At 54.6% G+C, this 19,761-nt stretch overlaps 2 protein-coding genes across 5 annotated transcripts; both read left to right on the top strand.

The window, feature by feature from the left end:
- Positions 1–9,778, top strand: ATXN7L2 (ataxin 7 like 2). 3 transcript variants are annotated; one of them, XM_052637049.1, is made up of 12 exons: positions 1–134; positions 2,027–2,092; positions 2,747–2,851; positions 3,269–3,479; positions 3,774–4,060; positions 4,695–4,777; positions 5,063–5,316; positions 6,137–6,335; positions 6,471–6,592; positions 7,078–7,873; positions 8,188–8,252; positions 8,882–9,000. In XM_052637049.1, the coding sequence occupies exons 1-11, from the start codon at positions 8–10 to the stop codon at positions 8,242–8,244; spliced, it is 2,307 nt and encodes a 768-aa protein (XP_052493009.1). In that variant the 5' UTR covers positions 1–7; the 3' UTR covers positions 8,245–8,252; positions 8,882–9,000. The 3 variants fall into 3 exon arrangements, with proteins under 3 accessions (XP_052493009.1, XP_052493008.1, XP_052493010.1); XM_052637048.1 differs by lacking the exons at positions 8,188–8,252; positions 8,882–9,000 and adding an exon at positions 9,432–9,778; XM_052637050.1 differs by lacking the exon at positions 8,188–8,252 and having other exon boundaries at positions 8,882–8,971.
- Positions 9,779–10,431: 653 nt separating this feature from the next.
- On the top strand, positions 10,432–18,342 carry LOC128044834 (probable transmembrane reductase CYB561D1). 2 transcript variants are annotated; one of them, XM_052637265.1, is made up of 4 exons: positions 10,432–10,594; positions 11,121–11,158; positions 11,728–12,227; positions 18,107–18,342. In XM_052637265.1, the coding sequence occupies exons 1-4, from the start codon at positions 10,447–10,449 to the stop codon at positions 18,114–18,116; spliced, it is 696 nt and encodes a 231-aa protein (XP_052493225.1). In that variant the 5' UTR covers positions 10,432–10,446; the 3' UTR covers positions 18,117–18,342. The 2 variants fall into 2 exon arrangements, with proteins under 2 accessions (XP_052493225.1, XP_052493226.1); XM_052637266.1 differs by lacking the exon at positions 18,107–18,342 and having other exon boundaries at positions 11,728–13,071.
- The last annotated feature ends 1,419 nt before the right edge of the window (positions 18,343–19,761 follow it).

Here is a 19,761-nt window from a genome sequence, read left to right as displayed (position 1 = left end):
GGCGGTGATGGCGGTGCGTGAACGCGCGGCGGCAGCAATGGCCGCTCTGGAGCGGCGGGTGCCGAGTCTCGATGACTTCGCGGGACAGAGCTGGAGCTCGTGGGTGGAGCGGGCCGATGTGCCCGCAGCCGACGGTGAGTGAAGCTCCCCTAGAGTCTGAAGACCCCATCCCTGTCTCCCCTCCCCCCCTCCGGGCCCCCGCCTGCAGAGGGGAGCTGCCGACGGGAGCCGCCGTCCGGCTCCCCGGCCCCCCAAACAAAGGACCCGCCGGGTCCTAGTGCCCGCCTTCTCCACCACCTTCGCGCCTCCGGGTCCTAGCGCCGGCTCTCCGCCAGCAGCCCACCCTGCCCACCTCTGTCTCTGCCGTCGCCCAATACCTGCCCCTACATCTGCTTTCCTTTATGTTTCTTCTTGCCTGCTGTCCTCCAGCTTCCGCCCCTCCTGCACCTGCCTCGGGCTTTCCCCATCCGCAACAGTCCTCTCCACGTGTTTCCCACGCACCCCACTTCTGTGCCCCCCTCCTAACCCCCCTTGTTCCATCGCCTTCTGCCCCACACCTTCTGCTCCTTTTCGGCGTTTGCCTGTCGACTGCAGTGCCACTGGACCCCCGCCTCCTCCGCATTAGTTCATCGGTCCATCCATCTATCCATCCTCCCTTCCTCCCTCCTTCTGTCCATCCATCCATGCCTCCAACCCCCCGTCCTTTCCCGGGCCTCTTGCCTTACCTCCCGGGCTCTCTCCCCTGACACCCACCTTCTCTAGGCCCCTGAGTGCTTTTGGTGGAGCGGGCTGACAGCCCCTTTCCTGATCTTTGTCTCCTGGGCCCCAGGGGGCATCTGGCCTCGTGGCTTTTGGGGTGACAGCAGGCATCACGCCCCTGAAGAAGTTTGCAAGTGAGAAGAGGTGGAGGAGGAGACCACATGGAGCCGTCTCTGATGACACTTGTTCTCCTCTGAGACATCCAACTCCCAGCTCAGTTCTGTCCATCACTGCATTTTAACGGACTTCAGAGTGGGGGCTGCCCCTTGTCTCTTGCATACCTAACCCCCCCCCCCCCCCACATCTGGAGATTATATAAGAATGTCAGTATTCTCATTCTAGAAAGGCGCAAGTCTGTTAGTAGGTGTCAGAAGCAGACCTAAGTGGGAGCCTCAGGCCACCCTAGAACTGCCCCATGCTGGGTGGGCAAGGATGGGGCCATTGTCAGGGTCTGGGTGCATTGAGAACCGGAAATGGAATCAGACGGGTTTGGTGACTCAGAATTGATTTTTTTTTTCCAAGGGACAGGGAGGGGGCGTAGAGGAGGGAGGGGAGAGCAGTAAGGTAGGGGGATGGGGAAAGAGCTGCTTTGCATAGCTAAGATGTTTTTGTCATCAACCCAGAAACTGAGGTACAAGGGCAACCCTTGCCCAAACCCCCTTAAGAGGAAGAGGGTTTGCGGAGCTGACCGAGGGGACTTTGAAGATGCTGAAGGGCCCCAAGATAGCAGTTTCTCTGCTCTACGGCCATTCTGTCAGTGCAGGACCTGAGCAACTGGGTGTAACTTTCACAATGCCATGGCAACCCAAGTGAAACAAAATTGAGGTTGGGGACCTGGGAGAGTATCTGTTTGAGATCCCACAGAAAAGCAGAAAGAACACATCTGGGAAATCTCAAGAAGGGCCTCAGGGATCTGAAGGAAAATAAGTGAAGGACTGTTCCCCATTTACATGGGGAAGCAGGCCCAGAAAAGAGACAAGTACCCACAGTCACCCAACTAGTCAGCGATGGGATCCTGAACTGCACCTTGGAGTAAAGGAGCCATACGAAAGGATCCTCCTGATGAAGCCAGCTTATTCCAGAGGTAGCAGGTGAAGAAAGAATGACCACTTGAGAAAGATCCACTGAGTGGTTCTCTGGGTGGTCCTGAGCACCGGGTGCTTGTCAAGAGGCAGAGGCTTCCTCCTGCTTGGCCACAGCACCTGGTCGGGTTGGAGATGGGCGTCTGGGATGGGAGTGGTCCTTCTGAGCTGTGTTTCTCCTTCAGGGACTGAGTTGGAGGAGAGTAACAAAAACCCGAAGAAGTTGGATGCCATGACCCTCATTAAAGAAGGTGGGAGTCGGCACACATTAGGGCTGGGGCCCAGGGCAGACAGGACCACCTTTCCTTCTTCCACTACCACACAGGAGGTGGCTGCAGCCGGTGAAGCAGCCAGTCTGGCCATTCTCACTTTGATAGGTCTGAGTCAGCCTCTTCCTCTGGTTCCTGTGACTTACTGAGGGAGATCCTAATCATTGGTGTTTGGTGCTCTCACCTGAAAGCCTCGGAGAAGGCAATGGCATCCCATTCCATGGGGAAAATCCCATGGACGGAGGAGCCTAGTGGGCTGCAGTCCATGGGGTTCGTAAGAGTCGGACATGATTGAGTGACTTCACTTTCACTTTTCACTTCCATGCATTGGAGAAGGAAATGGCAACCCACTCCAGTGTTCTTGCCTGGAGAATCCCAGGGACAGGGGAGCCTGGTGGGCTGCCGTCTACGGGGTCGCAGAGTCGGACACAAGTGAAGCGACTTAGCAACAGCAGCACCTGAAAGCCTGCATTCTTAGGGATTGGTTAGATTGAACTCTGGAAGCATCCATCATAAAGCCTGTTATATCAGCTGGGAGGGGAAGTGTCATCTGAGTGGTGGGTGGGTCTGTTCTCTGATCTTACCAGGAAACCCTGGTATCCCCAGCCCCAGTGATAAGGGCTTCTGTCGTTGCAGACATGTCCATCTTCGGGCACTGCCCTGCCCATGACGACTTCTATTTGGTTGTATGTAACCATTGCAGCCAAGTGGTGAAGCCTCAAGCTTTCCAGAAGCACTGCGGTGAGGGGAGCCCTAGGGAGGAGATAGAGGGAACAGGGGAAGGTGGAACTTGGAACTCGGAGGCCAGGGCTAGTTGGGAGGTCACGTGGGTAATGGAGGGAGGCTTTGTGAATAGGAAGGTGGGGTGGGGTGGAGCTTCAGACATTGTGGTTGGTTGGGATTATTGTTTAAGCAAACTTCTAGCATCTGGTGGAGTAAAGTTTCTAGCATCTGGGAAGAGCTAAGAGGTTCAGGAAGCAGAGTCCTAGAATTTTCAGTCTTGAAGGTGCAGATTCAAAGGGGAAGGAGGCAAATCTAAAACCTAACATTCGGAAGCTGCAGATTCTCTATCATAAATCTGTGAGCAGGGTTAGGAGGATGGGGCAGGAGGCAGTTAACAGCACTCACCTCGATTGCTCTCTCCACCTCCTGCGACAGAAAGAAGACATGGGCCCCTCAGCAAGCTCTACACCCGGGCCCCACCTCCACCTCCGGCCCCTGCCAGCTCTCAGAAATGCCATGTAGTGAATGGGCAGGGCCCTGCTTGTAGGGCCCCAGGTTCTACCAAAACCTCCTCCAGGGAGAAGGGCCAGGGGTCTCGCAGCCGTGGCCACCAGCCTCCTGAGAAGACCCAGAAGGACAACCTCTGGTAAGGAAAGGCTGGAGACTCCCTGAAGCAAGCCCTGACCACACAGCCCAAGGAGGGGTTGACACAAGTGGAAGCAGCCATGGGGCGATGGGCACTGCTCGTGGTGGGAGGGAGCCAGCTTTCTCTGCAGCTCCCTTCCGCTTGCTCCAGGGAACATGGGATTCCCTTGTCTTGAGTTCTGCACCCCTGCAGGAGCCCACCCAAATTCTGGGAAAGGAGATGGTCCTGGGCTAGAATCCGGGGCCCAGACCCAGCCTCCCTACCTCCCAGCCCACACCATCTCTCCACGTATAGCCTTTTCGTGCCTGTGGTGAATCTGGAGAAGATGTCCAGTCTTCCGAAGCCCGATGGACATGGAATCAGGGTGGCCCCGCCCTCTGCTTTCCTCAGCCAGCCAGGTGGCCTCACCAAGGACTCCCCTGGAAAAAATCCCATGGCATCCCCTTCTAAAGAACTTCCTGGCAGAGAGAGCATCGAGATAGCCCCCAGCGAGGGCCCCAGTCACCGGACTGAAGGCAGCCCTTCTGAAAAGGAGCCTGGTGGGGCCAAGCTGCCCCCTAAAACCCACCGGAAGATGGCTCGTGAGTAGTCATGGTCTTGAGGGACAGGAAAGTAGAGTGGGGACTCCTTTGGACAGGTTTGTCCTTGGGTCTGATGGAGAGGGGGTCAGTGGAGACGGGGCTTGGCCATCACAGATTGCTGGGGTACAGGGACCCCTGGTCATCCCTTGACGTGGGCACTCACTTGACCTGCTTGCTTTCTTGGAAGATTCTGTTCAGTCCAGCTGTCTTGATTAAGGCTATGGGAGTCTGTGCCCAAGTAGGTGAAGGTACTGTTCCTCACACTGGGCTATGGACCTTTATCTTTTTTCTCACCTAGATCCAGGGCACCAGAAACCTCCCATAGCTGGTTTCCCTGGCATTCCAGATGCCTGTGGCTACTCCTCTTTCTTGGTATATGTTGCTCTTTTGGGGGCTTGGAGGCCCCCAAAGGATTCTTGGGCTGGTAATGGGGACGGGATGGTTCTTACACCCAGCAGAGAGCTTCTGATGCCCAGAGGAGTTTGTCTGGAAGGCTACAGCTGCAGACTTGAGAGCCAGAGGCTTTCCTGCCTTAGGCCCAGCTCTTCCCAGGCTTTTGGCATGGAGATGCCAGACCTTCCCCTGGGCCTCCTCTAAGTGGCTGTGGGGTTCATGGGACCTGCTTTCCCCACAGGGAAGGAGTGCGACCTCAACAGGCAGTGTGGGGTAATAAATCCAGAGACCAAAAAGATCTGTACCCGCCTTCTCACTTGCAAGGTAAGCTCTACTCCCTCTGCCTGGTGAGGGAGAACGCGGGCCCTGGGAAGGGAGAGGAAGTGCGATCTTATCCAAGGTCCAACTCAAGGGATAGGGATTAAGCCCAGACCAGGGATGGGGAGAAGGGGCTGCCCCAGTGGGCCCAAGGTAGGGACAGCAGGCAGGGGGGTGGCTCCCAGATCCCCCACCCCCAGTCTCTCTGCTTGCCTAAGCCGGAGCACACTGCTGCCCCTTCCCTTGCTCAGCTCACACCCCCTCCCCACCCTCCACCCTGCTGTGTCCTAGATCCACTCAGTACACCAGCGCCGGGAGGTCCAGGGCCGAGCCAAGGACTTTGACGTGCTGGTGGCGGAGCTGAAGGCCAACTCCCGCAAAGGGGAGTCTCCCAAGGAGAAGAGCCCAGGGCGCAAGGAGGCAGCTGTAGAGCGCCCCTGCCAGGAGCCCCCCGCCTCAGTCCAACTTGTGGCAGCAGCGGCTGCTCCCAGTGGCGCCTTCTCTGCTCGTGCCAAGCCGACCTACCCCTACTGTGCACTGCCCAGGTAGGTCCCGGAGCCAGCACCCATCTGACCTGGGGATGCTTGGCCCCAAACCGTCAGGGACCCCTGGAGACAGGCCCGGGGGTGTCCTGGAAGATGCTGCTCACTCCACCCTGACGTGGGCGGGGAGCCCTGGCAGTGGTGGGGAAGCAGGTGATTCCCCCACTGCTCTTCTGGCAACTGCAATGCCCCTGCCTCTCCACAGCGATCCAACACCCAGGATAAAAACACTCTCCCAGCTGCTCCCACCAGGCGAAAAGTTGTCACTGGGGAGCCAGAAGGGTCAGGGTCCTGGGTGAGGCAGTTCTTCTGTGTATTTATTCACTGGCCCCTTCATGTGCAGAGGCTGCGCTGGACCCGGGGGAGAGCCTGCCTTGCCGAAGGAGACACACACCCATCTCTGCCTGTAACACGAGGGGCAGACACCAAACACAGGCTCAGCTCACAGACAGGCTCACAGGAATATGTGATGCAAGAAAGGGGTTGAGAAAATTGACTGGGTTGACCCGAGCTGAGTGCAGTTACACTCAGAAGATTTTCTGGAGGAGGCGAATCTGGAGCAGATTTTCCCCCTCAGGAGGCAGGGCCTGGGAAGTGAAGGGGCAGGGCAGAGAATCCCTTGGGAGCTGTGGCCCCTGATCTTTCCGGCTCTTAACTCTGTGAGCTCTGTTGTCCCCTCCCTCCCTGGCCCCCTTCCTCTTTGTCTGATGGCCCACAGGGTGTCTGCCCTGGCTTTTTGAGTTTGGCGGGTTCAGGGACAACCCACCCCCGCCCCCGCCCCACTTCCATCATGTTGCCCTCACATCCCCTTTGGCCCTTCCAGGTCCCAGGCTTCCTCTGAGAGTGAGTTGGATGATGAAGGCCCTTGTGGTGGTGATGGGGATCCAGGCCTGTTCCCCTTCCCCCTGCCCCGGGGTGGGGCCCAGGCCTCCAGCGAGGAGAGTGAGGAGGAGGGGACATCTGATGAACTCCACCTCCCCACTGACTGCCATTATGCAAACCGGCCCCCTCGGCCGCAGGCGGTAAGGACCCAGGGGGGTGGGGGTGAGGGGGCAGCCCTCCTGGCCCAGAGTGTGGGAAGGAGGTCCGATTCTGTGTGAAGGTACTCTCCCTGTATTTCAGGCACCGGTAACCATGTACCTTCCTTCTGCCTCCAGTTCTGCACCTTTGGGAGCCGGCTGGTGAGTCCAGGATGCTACGTGTTTAGCCGCCGGCTGGACCGGTTCTGCTCGGCCCTGAGCTCCATGCTGGAACGGCACCTCAGCTCCCACATGTGGAAGTGAGTCTCTCGGCCCCAGAACTTCCCTCCCTGGGTCCCAGGCACTCGTGGGCTTCAGAAGCCCTAATTTTTCACACATACCTAGAGACGTGGCTTGGCTATTAGCCAGGAAACCCCCCAAGTAGGATGAAGGGGAAGTGGGGAATCTTGGCGGCCTAGAGCTAGGCTAAGGTCGGGCATGAATGGGTCGTCTGGGGGTGGATCTTAACTCTTACCTGTCACTTCCAGTACCTTTTAGGTAAGTAGGGATAGTGGATGGCTAACCTGAAATTTACAGTGAGATTCTTAAAGCATCTATGTATTAGTTCCATCTCTGTCTGTCCCCGGGCCTTCTTCGTGTTCCTCAGTTCCAGCATCTCCCAGCAGATGGCAGCACTGCCAGGGTTTCTGGGCCATTTCTCCGTGGGGCGGAAAGGCTGTTGTATATTGGTGGGGATGCCCTCTGGCTTGCTTGACATCACAGTGGGGCTCTCTTTTTGCCGCAGGAAGATCCCACCGGCGGCTGAGCCTCCATCCCATCTTGTCAGCTCCCTCCCATCTGCTCCCCTGAGTCCATCCCCTACGGGCAGCAGCCCTCGCCTTCCAGGCCCACCCCCCAGACCCGCCTGCCCCGCCTCTACGCCCCCCACCAAGGACAGCCTTGTCCCCAGCTACCCTGCAGGCTCCCCCAGCGTGGCAGCTGCCTGTAGTCAGGCGGAGTGCACGGGCGGGAGCCAGGCCATCACCTCACCACTGCCTGCCAACACGCCGTCCCCGTCCTTCAGCAAGCTCCCACCTTCCAAGGCCAGCAAGTCGTCCAAAGGCAAGGACAGGCTTGAGGTGGAGGCTCCTTCTCGAAAGCGAAAGTTATCACCTGGCCCCACCACTTTCAAACGGACTTGCATCCTGGAGCCCACTGGAAAAGGCAAGCCCTCTGGATGCCGGGGCCTCACAGCCAAGACTAAACCCGCTCTGGGCCTGGGGCTTAATGGGACAGTGGGGCCAAGAGTGAAGAGGGCAGGGCCTCTGGATTGTCGGGATTCCCCTCATCAGCCCCCCACGCCAGTCAAGGCCTCTCAGCTGGACAGCCAGGGGGCGGCTGGACACGCGGCCAAGGCCCTGCCAACCAACTGCCTCTCTGAGGAGGAGGTAGCCAAGAAGCGGAAAAACCTGGCCACTTACTGCCGGCCAGTGAAGGCCAAGCACTGCCAGGCTGGTGCCCCTGCCGACGCGGCCTGCTCTGTGCGCCGCAAGAAGCCGGGTCCGGCCCTGGCCTTTGAGGAGAAGTGTTCTACACTGCAGGTACCAGCCCGGCTCCCTGAAGAGCGGGGGCAGGGAAGGGTCAGGATGGATGAGGTTGGCATGCCCAGCAGGAACCTGACAGAAAGAGGTGCCTAAGTAAAACATTTGTGCAGGGAGGGGAAGACTGGGGAAGTTGAGGGTTCCTGGCCATCTTCTCTAGGGAGAGGTGACCCCAGCTCTGGCTTGGTGGGCCTTCCCCTGTCCCCAGCCCTCTCTCTTGGGCTAAGGAGATGTTGCCTCTGCCTCTCCCCCTTCCCCCACTTCTGTTTTAATTAAAGGGCCACTTTCTGAATTGGCTGTGGCCCTCACTCCAGGAACTGGAGCCACCTCTGTTCCCTGAAGGAAAGGAAGTTGGACTCCATGAGCTCTGATAAGAAAGGTTTGGGCAGTGGGGTTGAGCTGGGGTCCCAGAGCTGTGGCCTAACACGCTGGGCACAGGGTGGGTGGGCTGGTCTTGTTCGTTGGTTTTGTGTCCGGGCATTAGGGCCTGAAAGGGCAGGGACACCACCCAAGGTCCCCATATGCATGACTGCCCACCTTGCACATGTATCCACTGCCAGGTTTTCAGGTGTCAGGCAAACTCTCCAGGGTTTCCAGTAAAGCCAGCAGCCAGATTTATTTGCCTCTTTTGATGGGAGCCCTGGAGTAGCATTCTGTGAGCTATACATACGATCTTAGCCAGGAGGGATGAGTTGGGTGGGAAGGGGGGATGCCCTCCTGGTTTAGGCACTGACCAGATGCATCCCAACACATTTGGCACCCATATGAGAGTAACAATAAGTTGACAGTTGCCCAGGGTTTGAGTGTGTTTGTGTCCCCCGCTTGCATGGGTGATCTCCAGACTGCCTCTGCTGGGCAGGCATTTATCCTCCCCCGTGCCTAGCTTTACTCAACAGACCAGTAGGAGGATATGGAACCTTAGCTTTTATGACCCACATAGTTCGCTAGATAGAAGGACAGGTAGACCCTCTAGCCTGACCCTGTCTCTTGCCTCTTGTCTTCCTGCAGTCAAAAGCCCATTAACGAGAAAGTGCCTGCCCACTGCAATGGAGCCGCCAGCACCTCCTCCCCTCCAGATCCGGGCCCCAGGCTGCTGCCGCTTTTTATAACTTTATATTATTTTTTTTAAGAAAAAAAAAAGAAACCTCTTTAAAATACCTCAAGACTGTCTTCCTGTTCTGTTGCTGCTAAGAAAATATAAAAACAGAAACATAGGAAGGAAAGAAGTGTAATAAAATGAGTGTCCTTACTGTCCCCAGCTACACCCCAGGAGGCTGACCTGATAGGCAGCCAGCCTCCAGCTCCTATCACTTGCCTGCAAAAGAATCTCTTATGCTCATATGATTTTGTACTTTTAGTCTCTGGAAATGGCTAGGGGTTGTGTCACTGGGGGAGTATTAGGATGAGGAGGCATGTGGCTCCTAGTGAGCAAGGGGACTACTGTCCTATTGGGGAAGGAAACTTGATGGGGAGGGGAGCCACACCTCTGGGTCTACTCTTGGATCTTCGCCTTGAAGGTCTAGGAGAATCAGCCTGTGGCCCTATTCTGGTCTTCCAGCAACCTGGCGCCTGCATCCTGTCTGAATTACTGCCTCAGTTTCTTCAGCTCCTCCTGCCTCCTACTAGTAGCCTCATTTTCTCAACCACTGGAGCTGAAGTGGAGTTGGTAATTGCTCTCAGGATGTTCCTGATTCCTGTGGGACTGCCTGTTTTGGTCTCTCGCCCCATGGCCTGTGGGTTTACCCTTAAGGAAGGGGTGCAGCCTCTCCCAGGTAGGCCTCCTTAAGTGGAAGCACACCTTTTCTGGAGGCAGAAAGGGAAAAGGTAAGACCACTTCCAGAATTCCCCTTGGTGTGGGAGGCAGCCAGCTTGTGGGAGGTTCTAGTCCCTCAGGATCACCTGGCTCCCCAGGGCTGAGCAGATGGTGTGCAGGCGGCAAGGGCTGGGAGTGCCCTAGATTTTCCATTTGTCTCACTGGGGACAACAGCTACTGTGCAGATAGGGGGCACGACTGTTGGGTGTCCCTCTTTCGGTCCTCAAACCCTAATTCACCAGGCATGGGGCACTAGTTTTTAGCTTTATCCGTTCGTTTTCAGTCTCCTTGCTTGTAGGCAGAAGGGACTCTAACTCCCTTAACAAGACGGAAGGAGGGGTGGTGGGAGAGAGTAGGCAATCAGGGAAATCCAGTATTTTTGGAAAACTGCTCAAAACTGGTTTCACACTCTTCGTTCTGTGTACCAGATTTGTGACTTGGGTGAAATCAGTTGTCATGAAAGTAATTTTCACAGGCTATTTGAGACATAAGCCCCATAAGCCCGTGTAGACATAAAGATACCAATGAGGTTGGTTGAAGAAACAAGCTCGGCCCGGAGCTGTCCACCAGCTTCCTGCCCTCGGGGCTCTCCAGGACCGAGGCTCTTTCCCCGACTCTGCAGAGGGCGCTGTGGGCGAGCCGCCGCATTGCCGGCGGCGTCCCGGGGAGGAGCCTCTCCCGCAGCCGCGGCCGCCTCCGCGATCACAAACCCGGAAGACTTGCCCTGGCAGCTGGGAGTGTGCGGCTGCCGGGCGCCGCCATGCAGTCTCTGGAGGTAGGTCTGGTTCTCGCTCCGCCGAGGGAGCCGAGACTGACCCGCTGGCTGCGGAGAGGCAGTGGGATCTTGGCGCATCTGGTCGCCGTGGGCTTCACCATCTTCCTGACTGTGCTGTCCCGGCCAGGAACCAGTGAGTGTGCGGGGAGGGGCGGAGCCAGGAAAGGGGGCGGAGCCGAGATGTTTGAGGGGCTGCGCTTGGATCGCTAAGAGGCGTGGAGTGGGGACTCAGTGGATGGGCGACTGTCGAGGGGTAGTAAGGGCGTGGTGGGGCGTGGTCCTGGGGGTGGGTCTTGGAAGGGTGGGGCTCTGGGTGCTGGGAGGAGAGGAGAAGCCTGAAGCGAACTAACTGAACTCGCTAGTTCCTCACCAGCAGAGCCCCTCATGGATGCAACAAGTAAAGGAGTCTATTTTAGGACTGGGCTGGTAGCTGCGAAGTGCTGAATGGGGAATCCAGGCCAAACTGGTATGTTTGCCCTCTTGGTTGCTCAGCCTAAGGCCGTTTGGCTGCACCACTTTGTCTGGAGGTCCTGATTACTGATTAGGGTTGAAGACACTACACTGACCTTTCCCCTCCAGCCAGATTCTTTGGGCTCCAGCCAGCCACAGGGGCAGAACCAATAGTGCCCCGCCGTCAGTCTGTTCTCTTTGATTCTTAGGTCTTTTCTCCTGGCACCCTGTATTCATGGCCTTGGCGGTGAGTTTGGGTGATTGGTTTGGATATGCCCCTAAGAAAGCATCTAGCCTTTAGAAGGCTTAATCTTTCTTTGGCTCAGAGAGGTGGGGGGAAATACCCAGGGCCCTGTCTTTCCTTGCAACCACTGAGATCAGGAAACATGGAGGGCTGGGCTATAGGTAATCAGGTGGTATAATGGGGTGGGAGGACATGGAAGATACCATTATTTTCTCCACTCTGGGCCTGAAAAGAGGAAGTGGAAGGGGCATTATCCAGTTGCTCCCCACCCCCAGAGTTCAGGAGAAGGTTTAAATTTTGCTGTTCCCATTGGTCAAGAAATGAGAGTCCTTGCTGTTGAGGATGTGGGGCGGGTGGTAGGGCATGAATGTCAGCCTGAATGATGACACTTCCACTCAAGCGAGGATTCCCAATTCTGCCCACAAATGCCTACCTGTGAGGCAGGTGGTTCTGGTGGGAGGTTTTTTAGCCCCAACCCTCTGTCTTCCTTGTTTGGAAGTATGAGGGCACCTCCCCTTTTGCAGGCCTCTGAGCCGGGCCTGAGGCTCACTGGCCCTCTCCTGTGTTCACAGTTCTGCCTCTGCATGGCTGAGGCCATCCTGCTCTTCTCGCCCGAGCACTCCCTGTTCTTCTTCTGCTCCCGAAAGGCCCGGATCCGACTCCACTGGGCAGGGCAGACCCTAGCCATCCTCTGTGCAGCCCTGGGCTTGGGCTTCATCATCTCCAGCAGGACCCGCAGTGAGCTGCCCCACCTGGCGTCCTGGCACAGCTGGGTAGGGGCTCTGACGTTGCTGGCCACTATCGGCCAGGCACTGTGTGGACTTTGCCTCCTGTGTCCCCGGGCAGCCAGGGTCTCGAGGGTGGCTCGTCTCAAGCTCTACCATCTGACATGTGGACTGGTGGTCTACCTGATGGCTACAGTAACAGTGCTTCTGGGCATGCACTCTGTGTGGTTCCAGGCTCAGATCAAAGGTGCAGCCTGGTACCTGTGCCTGGTGCTGCCCCTCTATCCAGCCCTGGTAATAATGCATCAGATCTCCAGCTCCTACTTGCCAAGGAAGAAAATGGAAATGTGAGTTCCTCCAAACTCTGAATCGAAATGGGACACTTGACTTGGACTTCACTGGCTCCTTTAGTGACCTTCAGGGATCCACTTCAGAAGGGGTAGGGTTTTTGTATGTCTTAGCTGGGGTGGAGGCTGCAGAAACCCAAGCTGCCATTGCTGACAGATGACTCAGTGGGCCAGAACGGGGAAGTGGATGGGGCACAAGTGACAGGTGATGGAGAGCTTGATCCTGAAGCCTCCACTCTTGATGGGAGGGCAGTGTTGGGTGGTGCTGGCAGTCATTTCTTGCTTGCATGCCTAATGAAAAATTGGATTCTTGTAACTTATGAGTGGCAGCAGCTCTTTGGGTCACTTTGAGAAATCAGTGTAGTGGAGAGAGCCAATGTACTTTTTTTATGGGTATGGTCCTTATAGGCTCTGTTGTGCAACCTTATGTGAGTCCAGTGTCTCAGGGACTCAGTTTCCTCATCTGTGTAATGGGTGATTGTTTCTAAACAATCTCTCCTAGCATTCAGTGTCTGTCAAGTTGATGTCACAGAGCATCTTCCCAGCTCTGAACCATGGCTGGACCACTCATCAGACTCAGGGTGTAATTCTTACATTCATTGTCTCCTTACCCCTCTAGAGGGACCAATGTAGTCTCCTGGCTTTCCAAGAACCTGTGCTGATTTGGCCCCTGCACCAGGGGACAAAGCATCAGGGGCTGTGGAGAGAAGGGGCCCAGGTGAAAGTCTCCAGAATACCAAGACAGTAAGGGCACTAAAGCCACCTTAACCTTTTGGAGGAGCAGAAAGGCATTGGCTTAACCAGGCCTTGGCTCCTGGCTGGGTGTCTAAGCCCAGCTAAGAACTTCCTTCAGCTAATCTTGGGATCTGGGCTTGGGAGCGCAAGACGTCCATTCTCAGTGGCAGAGCAGTCCTGAGCATCTCGTGTTTTGCCCTTCTTAGGGCTTGGGTCCTTGCCTTAGCACATAGCTTCCTGGAGCTATTCCAAAGCTTTTAGAACAAAGTAAGAGCCAAGGAAATGGGGCAGGGCGCTTCTGATCTAGAGAAAACAGTCTCCCTGGTTCTCCTTCTCTCCTCATCAGCTAAGTTTCCCTTCAGTGTCATCTCTTGCCAGCTCTTTGGCCCAAGAGGTGGCTGAATTTGGTGCCAGCTGGCAAATGAGGGCTGGGCTTTCTTCCCTGCAGAGACCCCTCCTCGTTCCAGACTGAAAGTAGTTCCGCAGACTGCCCTCATCCCTCGTTGGTGACAGCTGGATGTTACATTGGTTAACTGTGGTCTGGCTCATTCAGGAGTTGGGACCTCCATTGTGGTGGTTGGTGATGGTTTAGTCGCTAAGTTGTGTCTGACTCTTGTGACCCCATGGACTGTATGCTGCCAGGCTCCTCTGTTCATTGGATTGGGACCTCCATAGATCATGGCAAAAACTGAGAATGGCCGAGCCTGGAAAGCAGCATTGAGGCAGGTAGAGAGAGCTCAGTGGTGACTCTGGGAGACCTGCGGAGTAGGACCTAGAATTTGAGGTCCCAGGAGCAGGGGGAGGTGTTCCCAGATAGCAATAGTTTGTCTATCCCAGGCCTTTAGAAGATTCCAGACCTCCTCCCTGGGTGACTCAGCAGCAGGGAGGTCGGTATGATTCGACAGGACAGGCATGAGAATGGCAGGGGCAGAAGGGTCCTCAGAGCAGACTGTGCTGGGTCAGATGGCATCTCCTAGAAGCGCCCCAGACCCTGAGCATCTCAAGGGGCCCCCTGCTGGTTACTCCTGTCTCTTCCATTGCCCTTTTCCCACTTTCCAGCTCTCCACTATGGTTGACCTTGGGAGAGATGGCTACTGGGGCTGCATGGAGGAGATTGTCACCTCGGGTCATTCTGGCCAGGGAGTCCCTCTCTGCTGGCCTGTACAGTCAGTGCTGGGGGTCTCGTTCTGTCTCCAGCAGGGTAGGAAGGCTGGGTGAGCTTGCTCGGGGAGCCAGGCAGGCAACACCAGAGAGCCCGAGCCTGCCTGAGGTGTTGCCTCCTCCCAGGTGGTGCGGGGGATGGTGGGCGGGCAGGCGGGCTGACAGCCGGCAGTTTGCGTGGGCAGTGCCAGCTGATGTCTATTCCCAGCCCTGAGAGGAAGGGGGAAGTCATTTATATTCTGCAGGAGGAAGGGGTCCCAGCTGTCACTTCTCTGACCGGTAGGCCCCGGCTGGGGGTGGGCAGGGGCACAGGGCAGAGAGGGGGGCACAGGTGGTCTCCGCTTGCTTAGCCAGTCTGATTGCAGTATTGGGAGGAGGTCACCAGGAGGAGTCCTTCTTCCCAGCTGGCCAGATTGGGGAGGGACTTCCCTCCCCTCCGCTCCTTGCTCCTTCCATCACCACCTGCCCTCCCATCCCAGGGCAGCAGCTGGACAGCCATTAGACCTCAGTGCCAGGGCACTCTTCCTCCAGCTGGGATCTCAGTAGCTGGTGGCTGCATATGCCTCCTGCTTGTGTTTCCTCCCCCTGCACCCTCTGTCCCCCCGCCACCATCCAGTGTCTCCCCATCTGCGGTATTATCTGGGCTCCTCAGAAATGAAGCAGAAGTCTTGAAGGAGAAACAAACGGCTGCCCTTTTGCCCTTGTCTGACTAAGCAAAGCTGCTAGTAGCCAGCCTCTTTTGCCTTTAAAAATAAAAGCCAGGGTGCTCGAGACTTTTTTAAATTTCCGTGTCATTTGCACAAATTTGCATATCAGGCTCTCTGAGTCCTGATTCCAAATATGATTACATTCAAACTCAACCTTGAGGACATTAGAAATATAGATGGTTTTTGTATCCAAATCCAGATGGTAATAAGATTACCATTCTGGATTCAGATGCCACACCCAAGCCCCCATCTTTCCCTTGGCCACCCTTCCCCTCCATACTCCACTCCCCCACCCCCCACTGGGGGTGGTGTTGAATGGCAGGAGCTCTGTGTGGGGAAGTCTCCCAGCCTCACCTTCTGGGCTTTTCAGCTGCATTAACGGTATCTTGCCAGCCTGTACCACCTCCTGGCCCCACCCTCTCACAGGGCAGACTACCCCTCCCCACTCTCTGACACTAGCCTGTCCTCCCCCCCGACCCCCACCACACCAGGCATGGCTACCATGGGTCTTGTTTTTAAAACCTCACTGTCGGAGATCCAGGCATTCTCCCAGAGCCAGCTGGCTGCTATGCCAAGGCCTGCTCAGAGTTAATAATAATCATTAGCTGAACAGGGCTGGGGCCTTTCAGCTCCAGATCTCCAAGCACTTGCAGACTGAGTCAGCCAGCCCTCACCTTCCCCCTCTTCCTGGGCTGCAGAGGGAGGAGGGGTCAGAAGCCTTACCTCCCAGCCATGCTTTGAGCCTGCCTTCCTCCTGGAAGCATCCCTGGGCGTCGTCTGAGTAAACCAGTCAGGTCTTTTCACCTGACAAAAGGACACAGTGCATGCTTTGCTGACTCTGGGAGTGGCATTGATGGTCGTTAGCCTTGAATCTCTAGTACTCCTGCCTAGCCTTCTGTTGACCTGTCTCAGCCTTCAGGGGACACCTCTGACTCCCTCAGCATTTCTGAGGACTCTCTGCAGGCTTAGGGAGCAGGGAGGCTCCTGGTTTAGTGCTCCCGTTGCCCCTGCCTTTGGTGGGCATAAAAAGCCTATGTATCATGAAATGAAAAGCACATCGATCCGGGAGCTAGGAAACTTGCAGTCTGGGTTTACCCAGCCGCTGACACTGGTGTGGCCACAGGCAAATCACTTACTACATGACCTGTCTCACAGGGATGTTGTGAACGCTAGATGACAGAATGCATGGTAACAGGCATTGGGATGTTCAAAGTAGTAAACACATGTAAACAGGCGGCTTATGATGTTCCTGTCCTTATCTCTTACTCAGCCTGGCTCTGGGTTTTATACTTCTTTTAGGGAGGTAATAAATAGTTATGGATAATGATGCTTAGGGGATCCAAGTCTCAGAGAGGTTGTGTTGCTGGCCACCATCAGAGAACACAGACATTTCCTCCTGGATGCAAGGTCAGGAGTGCTATGGAAGCTATGACTCTAGTGAAGCTTGTCCTAAGTTGCTGCCAGCTGATGTGTTCAAGTCATGAGGCTGATTGCAGATCTGGAGTCATTCCGATTATGCCCCAGGTCCAGCCTGGAGCTCCTGGTTGCAAGTCTACCTAAGTTTCTCCTGGCTGATCCTGCTCTTCCCAGGGAAAGGTGGAGCAGACAGGCCAGGAAGGGAGGAGCAGCAGCGGACCCACACTGCCACACCAGCTCTCTGGTTGCCCCCGGAGCCACAGGCCCTCACCTAGGGTGGAGGTGGGAAGCTGCGAAGCACAGCCCCTGGCTTGTTCACAGCTTTGTTTCTCCTTCCTTGTTTCAGGCTCTTGGAGTAGGATCACTGTCCTTTCCTGCTCAAAGGACATCATTGGAATTAACACACACACAAGCACATGCACCATGAAAGCAGTTATGTTTAACTTGAGGATATTTTCCATTCCATTGGTTTGAGAACAGTCAGCAGTCTTCCTAGAGTGGACCCAGAGAGGCAGGCACCATAGTAGCATGGAAAGTGAAAGTGAAGTCGCTCAGTTGTGTCCGACTCTTTGCGACGCTATGGACTGTAGCCTACCAGGCTCCTCTGTCCATGGGATTTTCCAGGCAATAGTACTGGAGTGGATTGCCAGTAGCATGGAGGCGTCAGTATTTTTTAATCTTGGGTGTTTTTCCTCCGCTATCCTGGGATCCAGGAATGAAACACTGATCAGGCATTGTGGTCACGGCCTCAACAACTGTCACCAGTGTAGACACAGGGAAGACACAACTGAAAGGCAGGAGGACAGTGCCCCAGAACTGCTCCGGAGGGTGACTTAACGTAGATGGTCTCCAGCTCAGCTTAAAGCAGGCAGATTCTTTCCAGTAAGACGACCTTCTCCCTACCCACCCACTCACCCAGAAGCCTTGACTAACTCACCAGTGTGCAGGGAATAAGTCCCAGTTTTAAATCTACCTGCTTCTATCAGAATTTCCTAGATTTTGTAAAACCTCTTTTGAAAGCATTTTAAGTAGCTACTTCAGGTGATTCTATCCTCTGGTATCAGAGGATTCAACTCTGTCTCACTGAGTATTCATGAGGCCCCCCGGCACCCTTGTCTTTCAGGCAGATCCCCCTTTATCTCTCAGTGCTTTCTAAGGATTCCCAGGACTGGGCTAGACCTTTCTGCTGAGGTCCACACCTAAAGCAAACTATGGCCAAGGGAAGGAGCAGTGGGAGGTGAAGGAAAAGCAGGATGAAGTTCTATCCAGCTGCGGCGCTCCATGTGTGTTTGCAGACACATATGCATACAAGCCTCCAACTCTGGGGTCAGTGACTCTTACTTTAAGTATGCTAGTGCTGTAGGGCACCTAGAAGTCCTTGCAGGGTCCTATCTGTGTCCTAAAGGTTGGTTCTCTCCACACCCGCTGTGATTCTGGGACTGTAACCAGGCTGATGTCAACTGGAAGGCCTCAGAGCAGGTCTAAGTATCTTCACCACTTGATGTTTTCCACACGACAGGCTATATGCCTGATGATGGGGCCTGATGTGGCAGCTGCTTTAGCTTTCCTCTCTCAGCCCTGGAGAGAGGAAGCATCCAGCGTAGGCTCCCTGTAGCCAGACCAAACAAGCTGACCATACCACTGAATGGTCCTGAGTCTTTTCTGCAGTGTGGGTGGGGCAAGTAAAGCTCCTCCAGTGATTGCTTCGGGGACAAGATAAGGGGTCCAAGAGTTACAACTGCAGAAAGGGAAGGAGTTGAGAGATCAGATGGGAGAGACACCAGGCTGGCCAATCCACCGAACTCTCATTTTCTGTTCTAAAAGATAACCATCGAACTTACCTTTTCTATTCTCCCGCAGTGCCACCTAAGAGGAGCTAGGGGAAGAGCCGCAAGACATGGCAGACCATCTTGGCCAGAATTTATGGAACTTCTTGGGGACTGGCAGGGGAATGGGGAGGGTTGAAGAGATGTAGCCTTGGGATGATGGAGAAAGGAGTATCAAAACTTCCTAGGCGCAGAGACAGGGCTTGACACAGGCCAAAACAGAGGGGAGGATTTTCAGTGGTCTTCTTCCCCAGACCTGTTCTCTTTACCAGCTCGTCCTCTTGGCTAAACTCAGCCATAGCAAAAACTGCTTTGAAAAAATTTAAAAAATACCAAATATGTGTAGACTCGGGGGGACGGGGCGGGGGGGCAGCCTGGCTTCAACATCTGTCATTTCATCTACTGCCAGGGTTGATATGTCCAGTGTGACTGGCTGTGAGGCATCTCCATCCCTCACTCTTTAGTTGTTCCCTCATGAAAAGAAAAAGTCAACTTTCCAGACAGAAGAGGACCACCTTTCAGTCAAGATTTTAGCAGTTGTAATAAATGAGGTAATTATTCAAGTTCTGATTCTTTATTTTTTTCAGCTGCACTGCGCGGCTTGTGGGATCTTAGTTTCCCACCCAGGGACTGAACCCAGGCAGGTCCTGGGCAGTGAAAATGCCAAGTCCTAACCACTGGACAGCCAAGGAATTCCCCCAATTTTGATTCTTTTCATTTCTTTTTTTGTTATACCATTTCCCCTCCCTTTTGGGAATCTACCATGACAGTCCCCTTCCAGAAGTACCAAGAAACTGCCTATTCAGAGTTCAGTAGAATCTAGGCCAATTTCTGATAGGCTGTCTTCTGTACCAAGAAAGCGGGGACTGCATTTCTCTGTTCAATGCAATGCTAGGACACATTACATTGTCAATGAATACCACCTGCCCATTAGACTAATATACTTTAAGCCAAACTAAGATGGTTACCACTCACAACATGAACATATATTGGTAATAATCAAAATACTGCGGACCCAAGCTGCTCACCATCATTTCTTTTAACCCAATTCAAATATTTTCCACGGTACAGTTTGTAGGCTTGATCCAGACTTTCAAGAGGGCTCTTCAGGGAGACAACCCTCCTCCCCAGGGATCCAGAAAGCCTTCATTATCTACAGGCTCTAGCCCCAAGTCATGGAATTTCTAGACTCCTGCTAAAGTGTCAATGACATTTCTTTTGAGAACATTGGGTTGGCAAATTTGTCCACAGGCCAAAACCAACTTGCTGCCTGGTTTTTTGTGGTTTGTGAGCCAGTAAGAGTTTTTGCATTTATATATGGTTGAAAAAAACCCTCAAATACATGTTACAATGATATGAAAATCACATTTCAATGTCCATAAATAAAGTTGACTGGAACAGAGCCACCGTCTGTCTGTGGACTTTCTATACCTTTCTGCCACAACGGCATCACTGAGGAGCTGTAACAGAGGCTATATGGGCTGCAAAGTCTAACATGTTTCCTGTCTGGCCCTTCACAGAAAAGGCTGGCTGACCCCTGGTCTATCTTCACGCCTCGATGTGGACTCTACCCATGCTCTCACAACAGCATTTAACTATTCTACCCCTAGACAGGTTGCACCCTTCTGAGGTGCTGTGAACCCTCCCCACAGGCTGAAAAGATAAACCAGTCACAGACTACGCCAGAAC

This window comes from Budorcas taxicolor, chromosome 3 (genome assembly GCF_023091745.1).
Source record: "Budorcas taxicolor isolate Tak-1 chromosome 3, Takin1.1, whole genome shotgun sequence".
Lineage (NCBI taxonomy): Eukaryota > Metazoa > Chordata > Mammalia > Artiodactyla > Bovidae > Budorcas > Budorcas taxicolor.
This window is presented reverse-complemented; position numbering and strand designations above follow the sequence as displayed.

What these genes read in the sequence shown, in the direction of transcription:
- ATXN7L2 (XM_052637048.1), top strand. Translation starts at nt 8, where the DNA reads ATGGCGGTGCGTGAACGCGCGGCGGCAGCAATGGCCGCTCTGGAGCGG. An exon ending in GGCCCCCTCGGCCGCAGGCG is followed by an intron (nt 6,336 to 6,470) that starts GTAAGGACCCAG and finishes TTCTGCCTCCAG; the next exon opens with TTCTGCACCTTTGGGAGCCG. An exon ending in AGAAGTGTTCTACACTGCAG is followed by an intron (nt 7,874 to 9,431) that starts GTACCAGCCCGG and finishes CTGGTCTTCCAG; the next exon opens with CAACCTGGCGCCTGCATCCT.
- LOC128044834 (XM_052637265.1), top strand. Translation starts at nt 10,447, where the DNA reads ATGCAGTCTCTGGAGGTAGGTCTGGTTCTCGCTCCGCCGAGGGAGCCG. An exon ending in GCTGTCCCGGCCAGGAACCA is followed by an intron (nt 10,595 to 11,120) that starts GTGAGTGTGCGG and finishes TTTGATTCTTAG; the next exon opens with GTCTTTTCTCCTGGCACCCT. An exon ending in CTGTATTCATGGCCTTGGCG is followed by an intron (nt 11,159 to 11,727) that starts GTGAGTTTGGGT and finishes CTGTGTTCACAG; the next exon opens with TTCTGCCTCTGCATGGCTGA.